This window comes from Ochotona princeps, chromosome 6 (genome assembly GCF_030435755.1).
Source record: "Ochotona princeps isolate mOchPri1 chromosome 6, mOchPri1.hap1, whole genome shotgun sequence".
NCBI lineage: Eukaryota > Metazoa > Chordata > Mammalia > Lagomorpha > Ochotonidae > Ochotona > Ochotona princeps.
In genome coordinates, this window is record NC_080837.1 from 4,985,437 (window position 1) to 5,009,480 (window position 24,044).

The 24,044-nt window shown below is 48.3% G+C and overlaps 1 protein-coding gene across 4 annotated transcripts in view; it reads left to right on the top strand.

The window, feature by feature from the left end:
* PEAK1 (pseudopodium enriched atypical kinase 1) overlaps positions 1-24,044 on the top strand; it is a 313,213-nt gene that overhangs the window by 239,911 nt on the left and 49,258 nt on the right. For all 4 annotated transcript variants that reach the window (XM_058665498.1, XM_058665497.1, XM_058665499.1 and 1 more), the window contains one exon: positions 96-3,387. In XM_058665498.1, coding sequence (XP_058521481.1) covers positions 209-3,387 — 3,179 coding nt within the window. In that variant the 5' untranslated portion in view covers positions 96-208. The remainder of the gene's footprint in view (positions 1-95; positions 3,388-24,044) is intronic.

Sequence of the window (24,044 nt, forward strand, 5' to 3'; positions counted from 1 at the left end):
GAAAATTTTAAGAATGAATGTTGAATCTTGTCACTTGCCTCATGATGCCTTTCCCATTCAAGTTTTTCTTCTTTCTCCTCCTGGCCCACCCCCAGCTTCATGGTACTTGGAAGAGCTGCTGGAGCACAAAGGAGAAGCGGAAACTAACCGGTGGAAGTTTGGCCATGCACTGAATGGAAAGCCTTGTTGTGAAGTTCCGTTTTTAAACATGTCTGCTTGTAACACCTTCACTGAACACGTTTGGAAACCCGGTGAATGCAAGAATTGCTTTAAACCTAAAAGCTTGCACCAACTGCCCCCAGACTCTGAGAAGGCGCCCGCCACACATGGCAATGTGAAAACGAATGCCAATCACAGTAATAACCACCGCATCAGGAACACCGGAAACTTCCGGCCTCCTGTAGCTAAGAAACCCACGATAGCGGTGAAGCCCACGATGATGGTGGCAGATGGGCAAAGTGTGTGTGGGGAGCTGAGCATCCAAGAACACTGTGAGAACAAACCCATCATCATGGGATGGAACCGAAACAGAACTGCCTCAGGTCAGAAAGCACTTAACAATAATAACGAAGATGATGTCGAAGGATTTAGCCCCGTTCCTAAGCCTTATGGCAGTACCGACAACACGAAAAAGATGTCCAATAATAACAATGGCCTGACCGAGGTGCTCAAGGACATCGCGGGCTTGGCGGACTTGGACAGCAGCCCTGAGGTGCGAGGCAGCGAGGCCAACTCCAGGGAGACATTCCTGGGGCGGATAAACGACTGCTACAAACGGTCCCTGGAGAGGAAGCTTCCCCCGAGCTGCATGCTCGCAGGCACCAGGGACGCCCAGGGCAAGCATGTGGTTCTGAGCGGAAGCACGGAGGTCATCAGCCACGAGGGCGGTCGGTTCTGCTACCCCGAGCTCTCCAGTGGTGAGGAGAGCGAGGAGGACGTGCTTTTCAGTCCCTTGGAGGAGGAGCGCGAGAGCTGGGACGAAAGTGATGAGGAGCTGCTGGCCATGGAGATCCGCATGAGGGGCCAGCCTCGCTTCGCCAACTTCAGGGCCAACACGCTGTCTCCCGTCCGCTTCTTCGTGGACAAGAAGTGGAACACAGTCCCCCTGAGAAATAAGTCCCTGCAGAGGATCTGCGCCGTCGACTATGATGACAGCTACGATGAAATCCTGAACGGCTACGAGGAGCGCTCTGTGGCCTCCTATGGACAGGGCAGCGTCCAGAGCATGCTGTCCTCCGACTCCACCTCTCCGGATTCCTCTCTGACAGAAGAATCCCGTTCCGAGACAGCCAGCAGTTTATCTCAGAAGATCTGCAATGGAGAGTCACTGTCTCCCAGCAACCCAGGACCTCCTGAGGACATGAGGGAAGCTGAGCCCAGTCCTGAAGCTCTCGCTGGTGGTAACCGTCTGGAGAAGGACCCATCACAGGCTACCAAAACCCCGGCGAAAGTTCCAGAGACACACAAAGCAGTCCTTGCTCTCCGGTTAGAAGAGAGAGATGGCAAAATTGCCGTGCAGACCGAGAAGCAGGAGTGCAAAGCCTCCACGGAGGTGGCAGGGCAGGCCGTGACCATAAACCTCGTCCCTGCAGAGGAGCAGGCGAAGCCGTACCGGGTGGTGAGTCTGGAACAGCCCCTGTGCAAACCATACACGGTCGTGGACGTGTCGGCCGCCATGGCCAGCGAGCACCTCGAGGGCCCTGTTAGCAGCTCCAAGAGCAAAGTTTCCATGTCCACCCCAAACTCTCCAGTGACATCTACTGCGCCAACTCCGGGACAAATAAGTGCCCATTTCCAGAAATCCAGTGCAATCCGATACCAGGAAGTATGGACTTCCAGCACCAGTCCACGACAAAAGATACCCAAAGTAGAGCTCATTCCCGGTGGAACTGGACCAAATATCCCTCCCAGGAAAAACTGTCACAAATCAGCACCTACATCACCCACGGCTACAAACGTGTCCTCCAAAACCATCCCCGTGAAATCACCTAATTTGTCTGAAATAAAATTTAATAGTTACAACAATGCCGGCATGCCACCTTTCCCCATCATCATCCATGACGAGCCCACTTACGCTCGGAGTTCCAAAAATGCCATCAAAGTCCCCATTGTCATCAACCCAAATGCATATGACAATCTCGCCATCTACAAAAGTTTTCTGGGAACAAGTGGAGAGCTCTCCGTGAAGGAGAAGACCACAAGTGTGATAAGCCACACCTACGAAGAAATAGAAACGGAAAGCCCCTCCACCGCCTCCTCTGAGAAGACCACCAGCAAGCCCAGCGAATGTCCTCAGGCCAAGGTGTTTTCCAACAGCACAGAGTGCAAAAGGGGCTCTGTGGCCCAGAAGGTGCAGGAGTTTAACAGCTGTCTAAGCAGGGGTCAGTCTTCACCACAGAGAAGCTACGGTTCCAGCCACAGCTCTCCAGCCAAGATCCCGAGAAGCCCGCGAGAGCCCGGCGCCAAAACAGACGGCGCTGGGGAGGCCCCAGCTGCAGTCACGGTGGCAGGTGGCAGCCGGGAGAAAGCCAGCACGGTGCTCTCTCAGATAGTCGCCTCCATCCAGCCCCCACTGTCCCCTCCGGAGGCCCCGCAGGCCAGCCCTAAGGCGTGCAGCAGGGAAGAGCTTGCTGTGGTCGCTCCAGGGGCCGAGACTGCCAAGAGCGCCCCAAAGAGCACGCCGGTCCGGCCCAAATCTCTCTTCACGGCCCAGCCAAGTGGGGAGACCGAGGCACCTCAGACCCCAGAAAGTCCCACCACCAAAGGACCAAAAGATCCACCTGCCAAGCCTGTCATCTCCCCACCCTCCAAATTAGTGGCGAGCCCCCAGGGTGAGCCCGCGCCGCCCTTCCCTCCACCACGCTCCACTTCCTCCCCTTACCACGCGGGAAACCTGCTGCAGAGGCATTTCACCAACTGGGCCAAGGCCACCAGCCCCACGCGCTCCACAGAGGCCGAGGCCGTGTTGCCCTCCGAAGGCAGCAGGCGGGCAGCTGACGCGAAGCCCAAACGCTGGATCTCGTTTAAAAGCTTCTTCCGCCGCCGGAAACCGGATGAGGACGATGACAAAGAAAAGGAGCGGGAGAAAGGGAAGCTGGTGGGCCTGGACGGCACGGTCATCCACATGCTGCCGCCCCCTCCGGTGCAGCGGCATCACTGGTTCACAGAAGCCAAAGGAGAGTCCAGCGAGAAGCCGTCCATCGTCTTCATGTACAGGTGTGACCCGGGCCAAGGCCAGCTCAGCGTGGAGCAGAGCAAGGCTGGAGCAGACCAGAGGGCCGGTTCAGAGAAGGCTGGGTCGGAGGCTGCTGCGCTGCCACCGGACTCGGAGAAGAAGCAGAGGAGCCATTCCTCTCCCTCACGGATGCATCCTCAGAAACTCCTCAGGTACGGAGGGGAGATGGGCATAGCGCGGGAATCTCCTCCAACACGCCTGCGTTGCAGGTGCTCGGCTTCTCACACGTTTTGAGATTGCCTGGGAGCAGCACTCCTGTGGCCATCATTTATCACTGTGTTCCCGGATTAGAATATTATTAGAGTGATCTCATTACACAAGCAAGGTTCACAGCCCTGCATCTTAAGCTAGAGTAGGCCCGCTGCATTGTGGGAAGTGCAGCTGGGCTTTCGCAGGCCCATGGCAGCTTGAGTAACAGTAAGTAAGATCTTCCGAAACAAGAAGTGGGGCCAAAGGGGATACCGCCTGAAGGAATTTCTTTCTTCTACCAAAGTGTTCATCTCCATGCGCATTACTTTAACGGAATATTTGTTCTGTTTCATTGCCGCCTCTTTCTGTGTGGTGCGTGGGTTGGGGAGCTGGCAGCATGTGGTCACTTAGCATCGTGGAGGTGAGTGGGAGAAGCTGGCAATGCAGGCTAGTGTTGGAATCCTTGCTTCAGCTAAGGCAGGCTGCGTACCCAGCTCCTGAATACCTCAGTGGCTTCATTGGTCTCTTGCTCTGCACACAGCACGTTCCAGATATGCACTTCAAATCCTCAGAAAGCCCTGTGAAGTCTGCATTCTTCAGATAGAAAACCTGAAAACCAGAGGAGAACAGGAGAGTCACAGAGCTGGTCCTCACCAGGGTTGAATTCCAAACCCAGGCATGTTTTGCCTGGAAGTGCATGTACTTTCCCAAGATGTAATGTTGTTGATGAGCCCAAGATCAACCCAGACAGCTGTATTTTCACTTGCAATCATCCACGTGAACATTAGGGCTTAGGAAGCCTGAACTTTTCTTCCTCACTTCTTTAAAGATATGTTTTACTTTCATTGGAAAGTCAGATATACAGAAAGGAGAGACAGAGAGGAAGATCTTCCATCCAATGATTCGCCAAACAGCCACAACAGCTGGTGCTAAGCCGATATGGAGCCAGGAGCCAGGAGCTTCTTCCGAGTCTCCCATGCAGGTGTAGGACCCCAGTGCTTTGTGCCATCCTCGAATGCTTTCCCAGGCCATAGGCAGGGAGCTGGATGGGAAATGGGGCTGCCAGGATTAGAACCGGTGCTCATATGGGATCCTGGTGCATGCAAGATGGGGACTTTAGCTGCTAGGCTACCATGCCAGCCCCCCCCCCATTTCTACTACAACAAAATTCATTACCAATAGAGATGGAAGTGCTCCCCCCAGTTTATGACAGGACGGGGTGGTTTCCTTATGCTCCCTCTGCATGGTGAAGGAGCCTGTGTCTCAGCTTCAAACCCTGCTGTCTGGCAGTACACCTCCCCTACCTGGCCTGGCCGGCTCTCTGCCAAACGCAGCGTGCTGAACCATGGGGCAGGCTCTCTCACCCAGTTTTTCCATAGGAAAGTGTAAATTAAAGTGAAATCAACACTTAAGACTTTCGATTTTCCTAGAAAGACACAGGTGAGTTTTTTTATATATATAGTTCCCATTTTACTTAAACCCACAGAATAGCAACACAACAAGAATGGTGGTAATGTATTCCTGGGAAGATCAGTCTTGTCACTGGTAGCAGAATGTTGTGTTCCCTGATACTGCACTCTCTGATAGACTGTCGTCCTCCAGTAGTGCTGAAATGTGGGTACTGCAGGTTCCCGTTTGAGTTAGAAGGAGACATTCTGAACAGCGCTCAGTTGGAGCTCCCTAGGAGGGAATGGCAGATGGTTCCTGCAGATCAATAAATGACTTAACTCCTGATTAAGTACATATCGCTCTAGTGTGTCCATCCACACCTTGCCAGGTGGAGCCGAGATACCAGCTAGCTTCTGTTCTCTGGAATGAGACTCAGTCTCACCCTGGGCAACATGCCACCGTAGGAGGGCCTGAGGGCAACATAGGCCTGGGGCTTGGCTGACCCTTCATTATACCTAAACTTTCTGTTTCATAGATTTGGTTGTGCATGGACCAGTTCTTCTACAGCTTAACTATTTTTCACAGGTAACACTTTTGAATCCAAATGGCAGATACTTGGCCTGAGTTTCACAGTCATATGGAGGGCTGCTGGCTCCCGTAAGCTGTGCTCCCAAGGTTCCAGGCCGCACTTGCACTTCCCAGACCCCAGACTCTGATGCTGGTACTGCTTGTCTCCAGGTCCCCCTTCAGCACCTCTGATCTCCCCACCGTTGTAAAGGTGAATGCTGGGGCTGTTGTCCGTAGAGGTTGACACAGCGATGGAGCTGCTGTTAGAACATGCTGGAATTCTCCCGTTTGATCATGACCCAAGCTAAGTAGAAAAAGAGGTGTTCACAAATTCGTATTCTTAAAATTTTTATGGAAAGTTGAAAACGTGATTACATGTATTGAAAATGATACAGCATTTAATTTTTTAATAATTAACCAATTTACTTAGATACACCATTGATATTTACTTGAAGCAACTTTCAGAGAAACAAAAAAAACATTACCCTCAAATTCCAGTGTCCATGTTTCCAGCTTGACAGCAGCTTGTTCATTAAACTACCACACTGTGGCCGAAAGAAATAGAAATGAAGGTTCCAAATCTAAACCGTGTGCAATAGAACAGTGCTGTACTGGAGGACAGAGCCCTGGCTTTGAAAGACGAGGAGCTTTGCAGAGCCTTCCATTATGGCGTTTGGTTGTAACCATTTGTGTGACTCCTGGAGACATCAGTTAAGCATGTGCCATCAGGCCTGAGACGAACAGGGGAAGACACTACTGAAATGGTGGACTTGGAGTTGACTCAGTCCCCGAGATCATAGAGCTGACAATACCCATGACATAGAATTACCTCAAGGTATTCCAGAACATAGAGAGGTTGGCATAGCATTTGGCAAATACCGGGCACTGCAGAAAGTTAGCAGCCCCTCAGCCCTCAGCGTGATCAAAGCTGAACCAGCATACAGGGTGGTTAAATGGACTTCTCAGGAGTGAAATCCACACCAGAGGTTAAAGGACCAATCGATTTTGCCAGCTGGTTGGGAAGAGCAAGGAAGGCAGAAGGAGCAATGTGTGCAAAGTCACAGGGAAGAGAGTGACCGTGACCGTGGCCAACAACCAATCGTGAACAGTCCAGTGGATCTGAGCAAGTCGTGCTCGTTGGAGAGAGGGGAATGGTGGCCACCGGAGAGGCTGGCAAGCAGGCGGGCACGAGTGGCTGCCCGAGGTGTACGGTCTCCGTTAGACGGAGGACTGAGTGTCAGGGAACTTGGGCACGGCATGCTAATTATTATAACTACAGAACATATAATAATATATATAACATATAGTTATATAATTATTATAATCATATATTATTATTATCACCACAGTTAATAATAGTGTATATTTCAAAATTGCTAAAAGGAGCTGTTGAACATTCATACCACGATTGATAAGCGTATGAAGTAATGGAAATATTAATCAGTGCTACTCAGTTGTTCCACAACATGCACATGTATTAAAACATCATCCTGCAGCCCATAAATACATACTTATTTTTTATTCATTAAAAATGATAAAAATTTAAACTGTCTAGTTATTCTTAAAGTGTGGTCCTTGAGAGATCCAATAGTGACCACGCAAAGATCTCTGTTTTCATAATAACGCTAAGGCGTTTGTCTCTGTCACCCTGTTGACATTCGCCCTGCTGGTGCAAGAACAATGACGGGCGGACCACCTGCACCTTGGCACAAACCAACGCCGATGGCACCCTGCTGTGCTGGGAGTTTTATAGCAAGAAAAGCCAGTTTCATTTAAGAATGTTGTTGGTGAAGCGGTAAATTTTATTAAATCTCAGCCCTTGAGTACCTGTTATTTTACAGTCTGAGTGATGAAGTGGCAACCATATAGGAGAGTGCTGGAGCTGCATGCGCAAGTGCAATGGCTGTCTCCAGGGAACACTCCCATAAAATAGTTTGTTTAGCTTGCAAAATTTGAGCTGTGAAGCTGTCCCTTCATTCATGGGACGCAGACACCTATTACACTATGGTGTCAGCCCCCAGTTTTAATTTTTAATATAAATATTTCTAAAATGAATGTTGATTTTTAAACAGAACTCACACAAACAAGAGTCCTTATAGCTGTCAAGTTTCAAGAGTACACAACAGGCCGGTACCATGGCACAGCTTATTAAGCTACTACCTGCAGGGTGGCATCCCATAGTACTAATTCAAGTCCCAGCTGCTCCACTTCCATTCCAGCTCCCTGTTAATGTCCTGGGAAGGCAGCAGAGGATGATCCAAGACCTTGAGCTCCTGTGCCTACACGGGAGACCTGAAATAAGCTCCTGGCTCCTGGCTTCGGATCAGCTCAGCACCGGCCGTTGCAGCCACTTGGGGAGTGAATCAACGGATGGCAGATCTTCCTCTCTGTCTCTCCTTCTTGCTGTAAATCTGACTTTCCAATAAAAACAAATAAATCTTAAAAAAAGAGATAAACTCTAGTTGCTAGATATCATACGAGATACTTTCTAGATATGACCTATTTGGTTCTCATAATATATGTACAGTGTAGGTATTATTATTATTGTTCACACATAGGAAAACAGCTCAGGGAAGTTAACTCAAAAGTCAGTATTCAGTGACACATCCAGAATTCAAATCTTTGCCTCTTATGTTTCATTCTTTCCACTATGTACTATTATTCCCCATGTAATGGATACCAAAGCATTGAAGAGATAAGAGGAAGATATTCAAATCATGCTAACTTAAAAATTTTCAGCTGGTATGGCTGCAATGGCCTTAGCTTAGCTGACCCAAAGCCAGGAGCCAGTTCTCCCAAGTGGGTGCAGGGTCCCAAGGCTTTGGACTGTCCCTAACTGCTTTCCCATGCCGCATGCAGGGAGCTGGATGGGAAGTAGAACAGCCAGGATTAGAACCAGTGGCTATATGGAATGCCAGGCACATGTAAGGCGAGGACTTTAATCACTAGGCTATTGCGCTGGGCCCAGGAGTTTATTTCTTTATAAAATTACACTTAGGAAACCAGAGCTTAAGATCACCACTTTGCTTGATGCTTTGTCCCCATATAATCTTGAATTTATTAGACACTACTACTACTATTATTATTATTATTACTTGAAAAGCAGACAGAAAGAGGAGAAACATTTCCATTTTACCCTACAACAGCAGGGCTGGATCAGACTGAAGCCAGGAGTCAGAACCTCTATCTAGATCTCCTGCATGAACGGTAGCAACCCAAGTGCTAAGATCAGCACCTGCATGATTCATACACAATCTCCACATGTCCAGATGAACGTTTCAAATGAACTGCAACCAAAACCGCAGGCCTGATTTTCCCTGCAGATCTGTTCCATCTTGTCTTCCCTTCTTGTTGAATGGCTCGCAGCCCATTTCTCAGATCAGAAAACCAGAGTCATTCTTGATTCTTCTCTTTCCCTCCTCCCCTTACATCTAAAATACCGAGTTCTAGGGTGAGTGTTATGGCACAGCAGGTAAAGCTGCCCCTTGGGATGCCCATATTTCTTGTCAGAATAGATTCCTGTCCCTGACAGTCACAGCTTCCTATCCAGTTTCCTGCCAATGCACCAAGGAGGCAGTGCAAAATGACTCAAGTGATTGGATTCCTGTCAACCACATGGGTTAAGCCACTGTTTGGTATGCCCACATCCCATACAGGAGTGCTTAGGATCAAGTTCTGCCTCTCTTTCTCTCAGTTTATTCATTTATTTGAAAGGGTTACAGGAAAAGAGAAAGAGGGACCTTCCATCTATTGGCTACTCGCTAAAGGGCCACAGTGGTCGTGGCTGAACCAAGGTGAATGTAAATGTTGACTTGCAGATAGAACACACAAACTAGAACCCTTATAGCTCTCAGAATTGTAACTCCATCCACTCTCCCATGTGAGTGCTGGGGATCCAAGCACTTAAGTCATCTTCTGATGTTTTCTGAGATATGTTAACAGGGAGCCAGATCTGAAGTGAGACAGCCTGACCTCAAACTGGCACCCATATATGATGCCAGCATTGGAGGTCATGGCTTTACCTGCCACACCACAGCGCCAGCCTCCTACCTCTGCTTCTGATACAGCTTTCTGCTCATGTGTCTCCTGTGTGGGAGTTCTGGATGGAGTTTCTGGCTTCTGGCTTCGTGCTGGCCCAACCTTACTTAACTGTTACAGGCTTTAGGGGAGAGAATCAGCAGATTAAGATGAAGCTCTCTCTTTTTCTGTCTTCTCTCTCTCACTCTTTTAAATAAATAATGAACAAATCCTTATGACCCAAATCCTGTTGTTTGACCATTGTGAAGGAAGTCCCTGGCTAATCTGCCCTGTCCTACCTGTCTCCCTGATGATCTCACTGCTCAGCTCTTCATTGGGAATGCTCCCTTCAGATCTTGGCATGGAGGACTCCTTGTCATTCACCTGCTGATTTAAATGTCACCTCCTCATGGAACACTTCACTAACCTCCCAATCAAAGGAAACTTCCCTGATCCTGTCCCTCCTGTCACATCATCTTTTTTGTGAGTTTGTTTTAGGTTCATCCATGTTAACCATTTCATGTTTTGCTTTCACTGTTTCTTAGTCGTTTCCCTTCTCCTTTCTGGGTTCAAGTTCCATTTTAATATGTATCTTTTTAGTAGTCATTTCAGCAATTTATGGTTGATTGTTAATTAATATCATGCTATGTACATGTTAGCTTCGTTTTAAGGCATAAATTCTATGCTGAGATGATGCTCCTGAATGTGAGAATACCATCTAGCAAAAATTACCTAGTTTGAGCACTTCATTTTACACTTACTAAATCTATTGGTAATCACATTTGTTCTTGAAATCTTAGTTCAAAAATATTTTTTTCCAAGTGAGAAAAACCTGATCTAGTTATTAACGCTAGATTAACACTAGCACTCCAGCCAAAGTGAAGGATAGCATTTGCCACCCAAAGGGCCTCCTCATCTTCAGCTAACTTTTCTGACCCCACCCTTACAGGGCATATTCTTCAATTTTTTTGAAAGATTTATTTTTGACGACGTTTAAATAGTTAAGAAGGATGCATGCCCATGTGTACCCCTGATTAAGGTGGACAGGTTCAAAGATTAGGGGCAAGTGGGTGAGACCCTTGTTTCCAATTTTCTTCCTGTATCTGGGGGGAAGAGGGAGAGGGAGAAGAAGAGAAGCCACCCCCACCATCCTGACTGTATCAGTTCCTGGGGGTGGGGTACGGTCACCCAATATCATCCCAGGGTCCCCGGTGTGGAGCATGCTCCAAGGGTTCTGCTCAGTGGTGTTGATAGTTCTGAAATGCTGTTGATTTCATTGCTCCAAGGATGAGGAAATCTCCCCCAAGGACCATTGACTGATACCATCAACCTCAGAGTCCATTCATCCATATACTTGCTGTCAATGCTTGGCTGGAGAGTTGTCCAGTTTGTTCTGCCCTCCATCCTCTACTATGTTGGTAAATGTCCTCTGTAGGCCCCAGTGGACTGCCATTCCCTTATGTGCATCTGGCCATGCCGTCCACTGCACTGTCTTAGCAACTGAGGAAGCCCAGTTCTGGCAAATGCAGACTACAGATTTTGTGATTCTCCCTGTGGTTGGAGTTCTGAGTGCAGAGATTCAGCTGGGGGAGGTCCCCAAAGAAGTCTCATCTGAGATGACCCCAGAGCTGACTTGTGTGAGCTAGCTGATGTAGGGTCCAGCTCAGTGCATCACCCGCATCAGCCTACACACACACAGGTGGTTGCAGTTGCTGGGTCAGTTCTATCTCCAGCCCCATCTCTTCCACAAACCTACGGATCCTGTGGCCCAGCCCACCACATTCTCAGGCCTCACATATACCAGTGGAAACTGCAGCCTAATCGGAGAGACCTTCAATAGCCCCCACCAGGCCTGTCCCCAGCCATGGTTCCTGTACATGCTAGTATGTACACCATACTGGTCCAGTCTGTCCTGCATCCCATTCAGCTTTTGTACACGTTAATGGATGCTTCAGCCCTGCTTGGCCCAACCGACCCCACTATCCAACCCACACTTACGCTGGTGGGTACTATTGCCTGTCTAATCAGGTCTACCCCCAGCCCTGGTTCTCCTGCTCACTGGTGGGAGCTGCAACCCATGAGAGAGGTGTCCATAACTATTCTTGATTAAATAAGCCTTCCAGCAGGTACCCTGGGATCACCTCTCAGTCCAGATTTTCAGGACTCCCAGAAGCATCTCAGGAATGCAACTATGTCTAGCACAGCTCGGATCCTGTCCAGATGTCACCCAGTGTCTGGGTGCACCCAGGCTCCCTTAGCAATAAACTCTCCTGTAAAATTCTCCTCTCTCCAAAGAACTTACTGCTGTAATATTCCTTCATAATCCCAAAGTCAGTCCTCTACTCTACTCCATTCAAGGGCTCAAGACAATGGAATCATCAGCCATGGCTCTTGAACCAAATCCAGCTAGCTAGTCACCTGTGTGAGTAAATGTAGCGATGTTGAAAAGCAGTGCCCCATCTTCATCTGGCACCTGCTGTCTGTAGCTGCTCCCGCTGCAGAATGGAGGAGCTGCAGAGCCTCTCGTGTATACTGTCTAGCTGCTGACCCATGGACTAAATGTAAGATCACACTTGTCAGGGATCGTCAGGCACAGTAGTGGCCTATGGCCATTCTAGCTAAATATAGGAAAATTCTGGTACTCACTATAGCAACCATTCAGGGTCTCTTAATTTGTATGTGTGTGTACATCTGTAGTAAAGAAGAAGGTCCAAACGCTTCCTAAACCATATGTGATATCCTTCTTTCTGGAAAGTTCAGAATCCTGAGCTATTTTCATTTCCTGCTTCAGTTCTGTCTGAATTTACATTGTCTCTCATGTTTTAATAGCAAAATATCAAAGTCAACTTTTCTGGCTTAAGATGGAAGTGGACTCGGAAGATATATAATGCCTACTTCTTAGAAAGAAAATATAATTATAATGAGAGGAAGGGGCAAGCTGCCTGCTCTGCTGGACACATGGTCCTTCGCTCTGAGCAAACATGTGAACTCTGGGCGTTTGTAAAGATCACATCGACATTTGCCGACATACTGCTCCTCGAGTTTCTTATGGTGATGAGTTCTTGTAGTGCTTTCTGTGAGGATTTTTTTTTTCATTCCCTTTTAGAGAGAATTGATTTCTTACTTCATCCTTGCCACAGAAGGAAGCAGACGGTTGTGTTTCCATGCACCATGCTGGCAGGGTGGGAGTGGGTGTCGCCATGGCAGTCCTCAGCCATGCTGGCATGTGGGAGTGAACGTCCCCATGGCAGTCCTCAGCCATGCTGCCAGGGTGGGTGTGGGAGTCCCCATGGTGGTCCTCAGCCATGCTGGCTGGTGTGAGTGGGCGTCCCCATTGGCGGTCCTCAGCCATGTTGGCATGTGGGAGTGGGCGTCCTCATTGGCAGTCCTCAGCCTTGCTGGCAGGGTGGGTGTGGGTGTCCCCATGGCGGTGCTCAGCCATGCTGGCAGGTGTGAGTGGGCGCCCCCATGGTGGTCCTCAGCCATGCTGGCATGTGGGAGTGGGCGTCCCCATTGGCGGTCCTCAGCCATGCTGGCATGTGGGTGTGGGCGCCCCCATGGTGGTGCTCAGACACCTTCACCTGTCTTCCTTCTGGATGGTGATACAACTCCCAAAAGGTAAACTGGGCTGCCCAGAGGCTCATAATGAGCATGTTCCAACGTGAAGAGCCTAGTGACAGTTGGCCATTTAAGTCAGTTTTATTTGCTTTTCATCCCTTCTAATTAATCTGAAGTCAAATTCCAGAACTTTGGGTGTAACTCTCACACCCCTGTTATCTCAGCAGGCCCAGCAATGTTGGCCTTACATCCTTTGTCGGAAACTTCGAGTCACAAAAGAGCACTGACGTTCCCCAGACGCTTGGTGTGTGGGTGCAGGGCTACCACCTGGACCCCAGCAACCGAGTGATCCGTGTTGCATTCAAGGCAGTCTGAGCTCAAGAAGGCATGCCTGCAACCAGCAAACACCACAGACCTGTCACATGGTGATTAGCACTCAATCTTGGCATGGTTATTCACTCTTAAAAGCGCTTTATGTGAATGTCCTAATTAAAAATACTCCCATAAATGTCACTGCACCCATTCTACAGACGAATGATGGGAGACAGGAACAGAGTAGCGTTAGTTGCAGAGCTGAAATTGAGTTTCTGATGTCTAGGCCCGCCCTCAGGCCTCTAGGACATGGTCTCAGTGATCATTTAGCGGTAACTGCAGCGGAGTATTGATTAGAGTCACCAGGTGATGTTTATATTTCAAGGTCTGGTTCCAGAGAAAGCAGTTTATCCACATATTGTACCTCTCAACGATGATTTGTTCATAGCAAGAAAGAGAAGCCCACTTAAGAAGAAAGTGGGATGGCACCATCACCCTAATCAGCCCCCTGCCTGCAGCTCTAGTTTTCATGGCATGAAACAGCCTTAGCAGTCAGCCCCTGGCACAGAAGGGAAGCGCCCTCCCCACCACCACCACCACCCCCCATTTCGGGTGCATAGAGAGGTCCTGTTCCTGACTTCTTCGTGGCTAGAGCTCTCCCAGCCCCATTGTTTGGAACCCGTCCCAATCCCATTCTCCACGGAGGCACAGACAGAAATTCCACTGGGTGCCGTGTGTGGACAGAGGGCTTGGAGACTTTCTCCAATGCCTTGCTGCTGTGATGACCCCTGGTTTGATTTATTCAGCACCCAACGGAGCTTGGAGAACGACAAGCCTCTAGGGGTAGAAAGCCCCTGTGGGTCGTGAGGAGTCCGAGCAGTCTGAACCCGGCTGAGCTTGGGACTGACGAGCTGGGCTGCAGCCAGAGGCTGTTGTCTGGGAAAGTTTGGAATAGGATGGGAACACGCTAAGGCACTTCAAAAAGGTCATGGAAAATGGGGCTGAAAGGTACACATATTTTTGGTACAAAAATGTTGAAATCCTTGCATGTGTCCTCAGAACTTGCGTATGGAAAATGTGTAATATGAGAAAATCATGCATGGATTTCTCTCTTCTTGCACCAAAAATACACTTCTCTTTTAATTCTGTTTTTCCACAAGCTTTTTAAAGTAGCCTAGGTTACTGGGCAGGTACTTATAAACTGGCAAGGGGAGCCCAGGTGACCACAGTGGGTGCTGTGGGCAGAGGAGCCCAGGGATGGCATGGATGGCAGGAGCAGGGCATTGGGCCCCTCACGTGGGCTGATATGTGCCCACCCTGTCCTCTGTTGCTAAAAGTAAGAGACCTACATGGTGGAAAGCTTGGCTAATTTGTGACTTCCTCATGTGTGACCAGTTAAATTATTTTCCCCTTTTGGCTTCTATCACTCTGAGCAATGATGCTCCTTTACGGAAAACTTTTCTGCTAATACTCACACCTTCCTCCTTTGCCTATTGTGCTGTTGTTTCTGGAGGGGACGGTCAGTTCTCGGAGCGTGGTCCAGAATCCCTTGGAGTGTGTAAATGCAGACCCTTGAGCCGTTCCCCGAACCTACAGAGTCAGTCCCTGCACCCAGAAGCTGAGAAGCAGCATCTTTTACAAGCTCCCTGGGTTTAACACTTGAGAACCTTTGAGAGAGAGGTTTAGAATTTTGGAGTCACTCAGACCTGAGTTTGAATCCTGCAGCTGCTGCTCATGAACTGTCACCCTGGACAAGTTCCTCGAGCTCTTGCAGACCTGTTTCCTGCTCTGGGAACTGAGGCAGGCTTGTGTTTCTGCTTAGAGGACACACTCTGCAGTGAACCTGCAGCTTGGAATCTCAGCTCCCAAGCTGGTACCCGAAGCAAATTCCAAACCTCTCTGGGCCATCATTTCTTCATTTGTACACAGATCATAGCCTGCCTAGTAGGATGTTATAAAACATAAAGGAATTTGTAGAAAGGTCTGGTACAGAGGAATGAGATTTCCTCTCCTCCCTCTAGGGATACAATTTCTGGAAACACCTTTTGCTTGTCACAGCTGGGCAGGGGCAGGGATGGGACTAGGAGTGGGTTACATTATCTCAGCATGGGAAGGAAACCTTTTTTTGTCTGCCAGTGGCCATTTGGGTAATCATAACATCATTCAAGGAACAAGCAACATTATTATTAACTTTAAAAATTAGCCTGCTATAGATTTCCTGCATTGCAAGCCCACCCTGCCGTTTGCCCTGGCAGGACCAGAAGAAATGATTTCAAGGGCCCCTGTACCACCCATGGTAGATCCAGGCCAGAACGACTGGTGTGACTCTGGCCTAAAATGTCAGCTGTGCCACTTTTCAGAATCGTAGCTTAGAATGGGCAGATAATAAGTACCGTGTAAGTCTTGGCTATGGTTATTACTGTTGTTCTGGGAACAGCAAGCCTTACTCAGTGTCATTGTTAGAATATATGTATTTATGCACAGTGCCTAGCCACTTGGTTAATACTGAGGAAGCAATAGTGGTGATTATTATTAGGAAGCCAAATATCTGTAAACATAATCATTCTACACTTAGGGCACCTCGAAGAAAGCCCTTCACGATATAAATCATAACCTCTGTGGTTTATTTGTTTAGGATTTTTCAAATGGAGAATGCAGGAGTGATCATTAGTGCCTCAACGTTTCCAGGCAATTTTGCCTCTGCCCCTCCACCCTCTGCCCTTGTGCTAGTACAGTGGAAAGACCACGCAGCTGGAGTGGGCTGGCACTGGTCAGATCCTGGCTTTGCCCCCCAAGTACCCACACAGCTTCAGGACACCTCAGTGTCCTCCACTGTACAACGCGGAACACTACTGCTCCCGCCTGACATGTCCCCACTACTGGCAAAAAAGAAGACTTTGGGGACCTCGCTGTAGCACACAGCTGTTTCCCCTCGGCAGCCACAAGCCGCCATTTCTGCCTGGGACACCAGCTGGGTATGCTCCGATCCCATTCAGCTCTAACACTGCCTATAGAGAGTGTCAGATGCCACAGGGTAAGGGCTGTGTCCCCTGCAGGCTTTTTAGATGCCAGATGTAAGCCCTAGGCATTTCTGCAGGGTGTATCTGACCCAGCCACCCTACACGGCATCTCCTACAACTCCCTCGGGGTCTCACAGAGCTCAGAGAACTTGTGTTTACCAGTAGTCTGTGGTATAGAATGTCACAAAGGATGCAGCTGAATGAAGAGGTGCACGGTGCACCTGCCTGGCTGGGAAGAGATACAGGGCATCCATGCGTGCGACCCTCCAGTCCCCTCTGTCCAGCAGCTCTCCTAACCCCATCCTTTTAGGTTTTCAGGGAGGCTTCATTGCATATGCACAGCTGAATTCTTAGCCATTGTGGATATCTTAGCTTTCCCTCTGCAGAGTCCCAACCCTCTAACCATGCCTTGGTCTTGCCAGAGATCCGTTCCCATCCTGAAGCCACAAAATCGGTCAATGATCCCAAAGAGCTAGGAAGTGGGAACCCCACGTGTATTTTCACAGTATCACTAGGTGTTTTTAAGAATCAAGGGGAGGGCCCGGCGGCGTGGCCTAGCGGCTAAAGTCCTCGCCTTGAAAGCCCCGGGATCCCATATGGGCACCGGTTCTAATCCCGGCAGCTCCACTTCCCATGCAGCTCCCTGCTTGTGGCCTGGGAAAGCAGTTGAGGACGGCCCAATGCATTGGGACACTGCACCCACGTGAGAGACCCGGAAGAGGTTCCAGGTTCCCGGCTTCGGATCGGTGCGCACACCGGCCCGTTGCGGCTCACTTGGGGAGTGAATCATCGGACGGAAGATCTTCCTCTCTGTCTCTCCTCCTCTGTGTATATCTGGCTGTAATAAAAATGAATAAATCTTAAAAAAATATATTAAAAAAAAAAAAGAATCAAGGGGAAACGTGCACAGCTTGTGTGGGGTTGAATAGGAGTATGTTCGAGGACTGTGAGGTCCCATGCTCAGCCCACATCTGTTCCCTCGGCAAGCATGCAGTCGGGGGACAGAGTTCAGCGTGTGTAGCTCGTCTCAGCACCCTCTGGCTCTGACTGTAAGGGTGAGGAAAGGAAGGTGCTGTGCAGGTGCCCGGGGGAACTGGTCCTGTTGTGGAGACTCGAGGGGCCTGTCTCCTGCCAAACAGCTCGCTTGTCCAGATCCATCCTTCAGAAGGGAGCCAGGCCTGGAAGGGCAACAGTAAGGGGCCGTGCTACCGCTGTTGAAGACGACAGCCTTATTCGATCACCCTTCTCTAAAATCAATTACCTTTTCTATTCATTTGCACAGATGCCATTCTGACTTGGTATTGCATAGGGTTTCTAAACCATGATTTTTCTTAGCATTCTGAGGGTGACAGTGATTTACAGCGGCCTGTGTTTTTTATCTACTTGCCTGCCATGCAATCTGGTACCGTGAAGACACTTTTAATTTGCCGTTCACATCTGTTTAAGGCAAAAAAGGAAGCGGGGGAAAATCTGGATCTGCAGCATCCAAAAATGTCAGTGCATCCTAGGCCTTGCTCATGGCTGCCAGCCTTCCCCATGCCAAGACCTGGCCGCTTCTTCATGCCTGCAGGAGCTGCCATTGTTGGACCAGGCTCCACGGGACACATTAGCGGGAACGCAGCACACCTCTGCTAAAGGTTAATCTCAGTTCAGGATAAGAGATTTGCTGTTCATGGCTGCAGGCGACAGGAGGCTTAGCGGGTAATGGGAGCCCCTAGATAGTGGCCACAGGACACAGCACTTTCCTGTCTTGGAATGCCAAGTCAGGATCAGAATCATGGAATCAGAATCTAGCAGGATTAGGATTAGGAAATGCCAGGTTCCTGGGGAGGGGGGCCTTGTGATACAGAGATGAAGACCAAGTGGGTGGCCAAGGGAGTAGGGAGAGGAGTTGAGTTTCCTCCCTGCCAACAGATCCCCAAGGTGTGGGACTTGATAACTTGGAGAATTCCTCCCCCTGTGTGGTTGCTGATCCCACTTCTGCAAAGGTTCTCTGCCCCACAATGCAGGCAGCAACAAAAACATGAAATTTTGTTTCACATCAGCTTTGGTCTGGCTTTTTAGGGAGCAAAGAGGTTTCAGAAATCACACATGTGTTTATTGGACAGCCGGAGAGAGTCATAGCTCTGCAGAAAGCTGCCGGCGTGCAGCAATTTAGAATACCGTGTGCTGCAACAGCAGATGGTTTCTAGAAAGTCTTGATTTTTTTCATTTACTCTCCCTCTGAAGCTGAATGAAGGTGGCTGAACTTGGAGATAAAGTTGAACTGAAAATGTGCGAATACTTGGATACATAAAGGCCTTTAATCTGTTCTAATGTAAAATTTGATTTGCCTTTTTAAAAAAGTATATTCAGACATTGAACAGAATTTTTACAAAAATCTGTCTTGAACGAATTTGCCAGGAAAAAAAAAAAAAGAAGGATTATTTCATTTGATGGTATAATGATTAATCCTACCACCTGGGTAAGCCAAGCAAGTTTCCCACAGGAGATTGCTTTTGCAGTTTTGAATTATGTATGAATATTGCAGACTGATGAGATAGAACCTTCCAAGGGATTCGTTTATGTAACAGACAAATCTGTAACAATGTTACTGTTTCCTTTGAACATCTTACATCCATTCTACACGCTCAAAAAACTGAATTGTCTTTGTGGAGATTATGACATGATTTTTTTTTAAAGTGTCAGGTCAGACACACTGAATCTCAGTTTAAAATCAGTCATTAAAAAAAGTTGGCAAAGGAGTTTGAAGTCTCCTGGTATCCGTGGAGTATTAGATAACCAAAATGCCAACGTGCCCAGATCCCTGCAAATGGTGCCATGGGGAGCACGTGCCAAGTCGGAGTGCCTGGGTTTAGTTTCTGTCTCTGTCTCCTGACTCCAGTCACTACCAGTGCAGGTCCAGCGTATCAGCAGTGCTGGCTCGAGTCATCAAGACCTTGCCTCCCGCAAGGGAAGCCTAGACGGTGTTTCCAGCTGCCTGTGCTGGCTCTGGCACAGCCCCCATCATTTGTGGTCATTCAGGGAGTGGAAGAGCAAAAGAGAGCCCTGCCTTGTCTGTCTCTCTCCCTCTCAAATAAATTTTTAAAAAATAAATGTTTGATGATGTGGTATTTGCATATAACCTACACATATCCTCCCATATATTTTGACTCATCTCTGGTTTACCTCTGACACCACCATACAGCAGAGCTGCTGTTTGAATAGCTGTTAGACTGTAATGTCTAAGGGAAAATAACAAACAAAAACTTCTGTACGTGTTCAGATACATTTTTTTTTCAAATGCTTACAAAACCAATTCTATTTTTGTTCTTGTTTTGTATCACCTAAACTACCCTGTCTGTGCTTAGCCACCTTGATATATTTGTCTTTTTGAAAGGCAGAGAGAGGCACCATCACCATGGTATAGGAGTTATGTCTCCTGCAGCACTGGCATCCCATATGGATGCTGGTTTGAGTCCCAGCTGCTCCATTTCCCATCCAGCTCCCCGCTTGTGGCCTGGAAAAGCAGTGGAGGACGGCCCAAAGCCTTGGGACCCTGCACTCGTATGGGAGACCTGGCTCCTGACTCCTGGCTCCGGATCAGCTCAGCTCCTACTCATGCAGCCATTTGAGCAGTAAACTAGCAGATGGAAGATCATTCTGTCTCTGCCTTTCCCTCCTTTAGCTCTGCCTTCCAAGTAAAATAATTTAAAATTTAAAAACAATAATAATAATTAATGAAGTAGAAGAAGGCAAAGAGAGCTTCCATCTACAGATTCACTCTCCAGAAACTGAGTTGGGAACCAGGCACAGGCGCCATCACTTGCTACCTCCCTGAGTGTACCTCAGCAGGAAGCCAGGGGCAGGAGTGAGAGCCGGGACGCGAACCCAGGCATTTAGGTGCAGGATCTGGGCATCCGCAGTGGCCATGCCAAGCACCTGGGCGTCAGGTTGACCTACAGATCCAGAACTCACGGATCCAGAACACTCCAGTGCAGGATCCGGGCATCAAGTAGCTGTGCCAAATGTGTGTGGTTTTTGACTGTGAATGCGGATTGGGTGCTGTGGATCCAAGACAAAAAACCTTCACCCGACTTAAAGACGGCCTGGATAGCAACTATCTAGTTGTTGTGAGCTTTCTGTGTCGCATTCCAGAGTCAGGGATTATTTCATCACGAATGTAAATAGCAGAAATGGAAGTGCTGTAGCTGTCTCTTTGTGATCCATTTATCACTTGGCAGTTATCAGATAGAAATAAGTACTGTACTCTTTAAAGAACAAAATTGGTTGCCCTTGTCATTGTTTGTTATTTCCAAAACTTGTGCTAGAGGTTTGTTTTTAATAAATTCCAAATTTATTGTAATTTTTATTTAAATAAGTTTTACCATCTGTCTCATGAATGGAATGGGGACATTTTTCTGCATTATAGCCTTCTTGATGGCGTCCTCATTTTGTTGAGAAGGTCAAAGTCACAGAGAGAGCTCAGGTTCTGATTCCATTTTCCTGTCTTGTGCGTTGCACTGACCCCTGCCCAGGGAAATGCTGGTGGTGAAACATGTCGTTAAGAGACACGGCCTGTATCCCAAAGGATCATCTTGGTGTTTTCTTATTTTACGTCCAACTGTGAAATAAACCATTGGACAAAAATTGAATTTCCTTATTACTATGCCTAATGCTAGTTCCCTTATAAAATTAATATACCTAATGCTAGGATAACCTTTTACTTTCTTCCCGTATGACTTGTGCATTCATGTTATTTATATACAGTGAATGACACTACCTTCTCTAATGCCATTCACAATTCATTCACGGCTCTGAGAGCATGTTACTGTACCCAAGCTTGAACTCTTGGAGCCTCCTCCCTTTTGCCTTTCTGTCCCCATTTCAATCACACAAAGAGCTGTTCTTCCCTCAAGCATGAAGACATGACACACACGATGCATTTTTTTAAATTCTTAGCTGCTTTCAGGCACTGCTTTCCACCATAGGTGCAGATTAAACATTTCAGCATCCATTTGCAAACCCATGTCATCTTACTTTCATCAACCCTATTTGCATAGTTCTTCATAGCTGACAATTATTTTAATGGGTGGTTTATCATACCAGCGCACTTACTTCAAATGTGCTTATGAAAATCAAGCCTTGTCTGCAGTACGACTTCCATCTGCTGGATCCCCAAAGAGTTAACCAGACTGCCTCTCCCTCTGCTTCCCTCCCCGAGAGGTAATTTGGCATCCTTCCCAGACCAAACCCCTAAAGTAAAGGTCAAGGTGCAGTGGGTGATACAGTGGTGTGGGAGCCGGGCCTCTTCTCACAGATTGCCCAGCCCATGGCTCTGCAGCACTCATTGGACTCAGGACATGAACAGCAGACCTGAGACGGCCCTGTGAGAACACCCTTGAATGGGGAATTGTGTGAGTGAGTACAGTGGGTGAGTCTTTTGATGTCTTGTGCTGTTTAGCATCTGTGTTCTGTTTGGCAAAGCCCTTGTAGAGTCCAGCGCCGTGTCTCTTGCATATGGAGCAGGCCCAGGTTCACAGAAGGAGCTGGCCCCTCTGCGCGTTTCACCATGGCTGAGTTCCGCTGTACAGAGCCCCGTTGCTGGGAGAAAAACGGATGGGCAGGTGCAGAACCAGGGCCGAGCCCTCCGCTGAGCAATAACCAGGAGGAACCTGGGGAGGGAAAGAAAGAAGGCAGAGTTTAGGAGTCCCAAACGGCTTGTGGGGAAACCTCTAAAGCCGACTATAGAACCTCTGCCTTGTTTTCCTCTCCAGGGAAGATGAGGATTTTTAAACCACTGTATTTATTTCCTGCTCTGAAAACAAAAATCATGTAGGCATGTTAATATATTTTTTAAGATTTATTTATTTGAGAGTCAGAAATTACAGACAGGAAGGGGAAGAGAGAGAGAGAGAAATCTTCCATCCACTGGTTCCCTCCCCAACATGGCCGCAACAGCCAATGAGCCAGGCCATTAGCAAAAACCTGGTCAGAAACGGACCAGCCAGGACAGCTGACATTGTAGGCAGAAGCTTTACCTGCTATGCCACAATGCTGGCGCTAGACATGATTTTGTATTAACCTTTGCCCAGCAAAGAACTTGTTTCCTCTGCTTAAGTCTGTTGACAGCTTCTTGGTGGTGTACCGTCTTAACACTTGGTGGCATCTGGGAGTGTCACTTTGCTGTGCTCCTGCTAGTGCGGGAGCAGAGCCCTGTCATCGCCTTGATTGTTATGATGCTCTGTGATTTTGAGACCCTGGCTTTGTGTGGCGTCCCTCTCCTGAGTGGATGCCGCCAGGCAGCACACTAAGAGGAGGCTGGACGCTTCCCTGTGGGAGTCACCTCCACCCAGACTCACCCCGTTCACTGCCAATGGAGTGAGCCCCACCCACCTCGCTGTAGCCTATAATGGAATTTCCAGCTCACTGATCACTCTGCAGATAGCGAGACCTCTGGCTCTTGCCAGCTTTGAAAAAAAAAATCGTATGTATTTTTGAGTTGTGTATCTGGCAGATTCCAGGGGCTTCCCTTTCTGTTCAGGCATATGCATAATTTCCACAATGAAAGAGTGAAAAGCCACTCCTTCTTCAGATCTGACATCCAAGGTGATATCCGGCCCAACAAAAGCCCTCTGTTTTCTGCTAAAGATGTATTTATTTTTATTGGGAAGTCAGATTTATAGAGAAGGAAAGACAGAGTGAAAGAGCTTCTGTCTGCTGGTTCACTCCCAAAATGGCCACAATGGCTGGAGCTGAGCCAATCCGAAGCCAGGAGCCAGGAGCTTCTGCCAGTCTCCCACACGGGTGCAGGGTGACAGGAGCTTGAACCATCCATTATGCCCTCCCAGGTTGCTACAGGAAGCTGGATGGAAAGTGTAGCAGCGGGGACACAAACCAGTGTTCACATAGGATCTCAGTACATGCCAGGCAAGGATTTAGCCACCAGGCCATCGTGCCAGGCCCCAGAGTTCATTTCTTAATGTAACTTGTAAATGTTGCCATGACTCACTACCTATTGAGAAAACCAGAAATAGTATGTAATCACATATAAGATCTTCCCTTTCTCTCTTGTTAAGATTGATTTCTTTTTATTGCAAAGATAGGATTGCAATGACAAGGAGAGACAGAAAGATCTTTCATCTGCTGGTTCACTTTCCAAATGGCATCAGATTACCAGAGCTGAGCTGATCCAAAGTAAGAGCTGCTTCGGGGTCTCCCACATGGGTGCAGAATCCCAAGGCTGTCCTCTGCTGCTTTCCCAGGCCACAAGCAGGGAGATGGGTGCAAAATGGAGCAGCTGGGACACAAACTGGCACTTGCAGAGGGAGGATAGTCAATTGAGCCGTCACTATGGCCCAAGATGTTCTTTATTTCTGTTTTCTTCCTTCCTTCCTTCTTTCTTTCCTTCTCTCCTTCCTTCCCTCTTTCCTTCATCACAAAACTCAGAAGAAAGGCCCAGCGGTGTGGCCTAGCGGCTTAAGTCCTTGCCTTGAATGCGCCGGGATCCCATATGGGTGCCAGTTCTAATCCCAGCAGCTCCGCTTCCCATCCAGCTCCCTGCTTGTGGCCTGGGAAAGCAGTCGAGGACAGCCCAAAGCCTTGGGACCCTGCACCTGTGTGGGACACCTGGAGAAAGTTTCTGCCTCCTGGCTCCGGATCGGCACAGCACCAGCTGCTGCGGCCACTTGGGGAGTGAATCATCGGACGGAAGATCTTCCTCTCTGTTTCTCCTCCTCTCTGTATATCCGACTTTGTAGTAAAAATAAATAAATCTT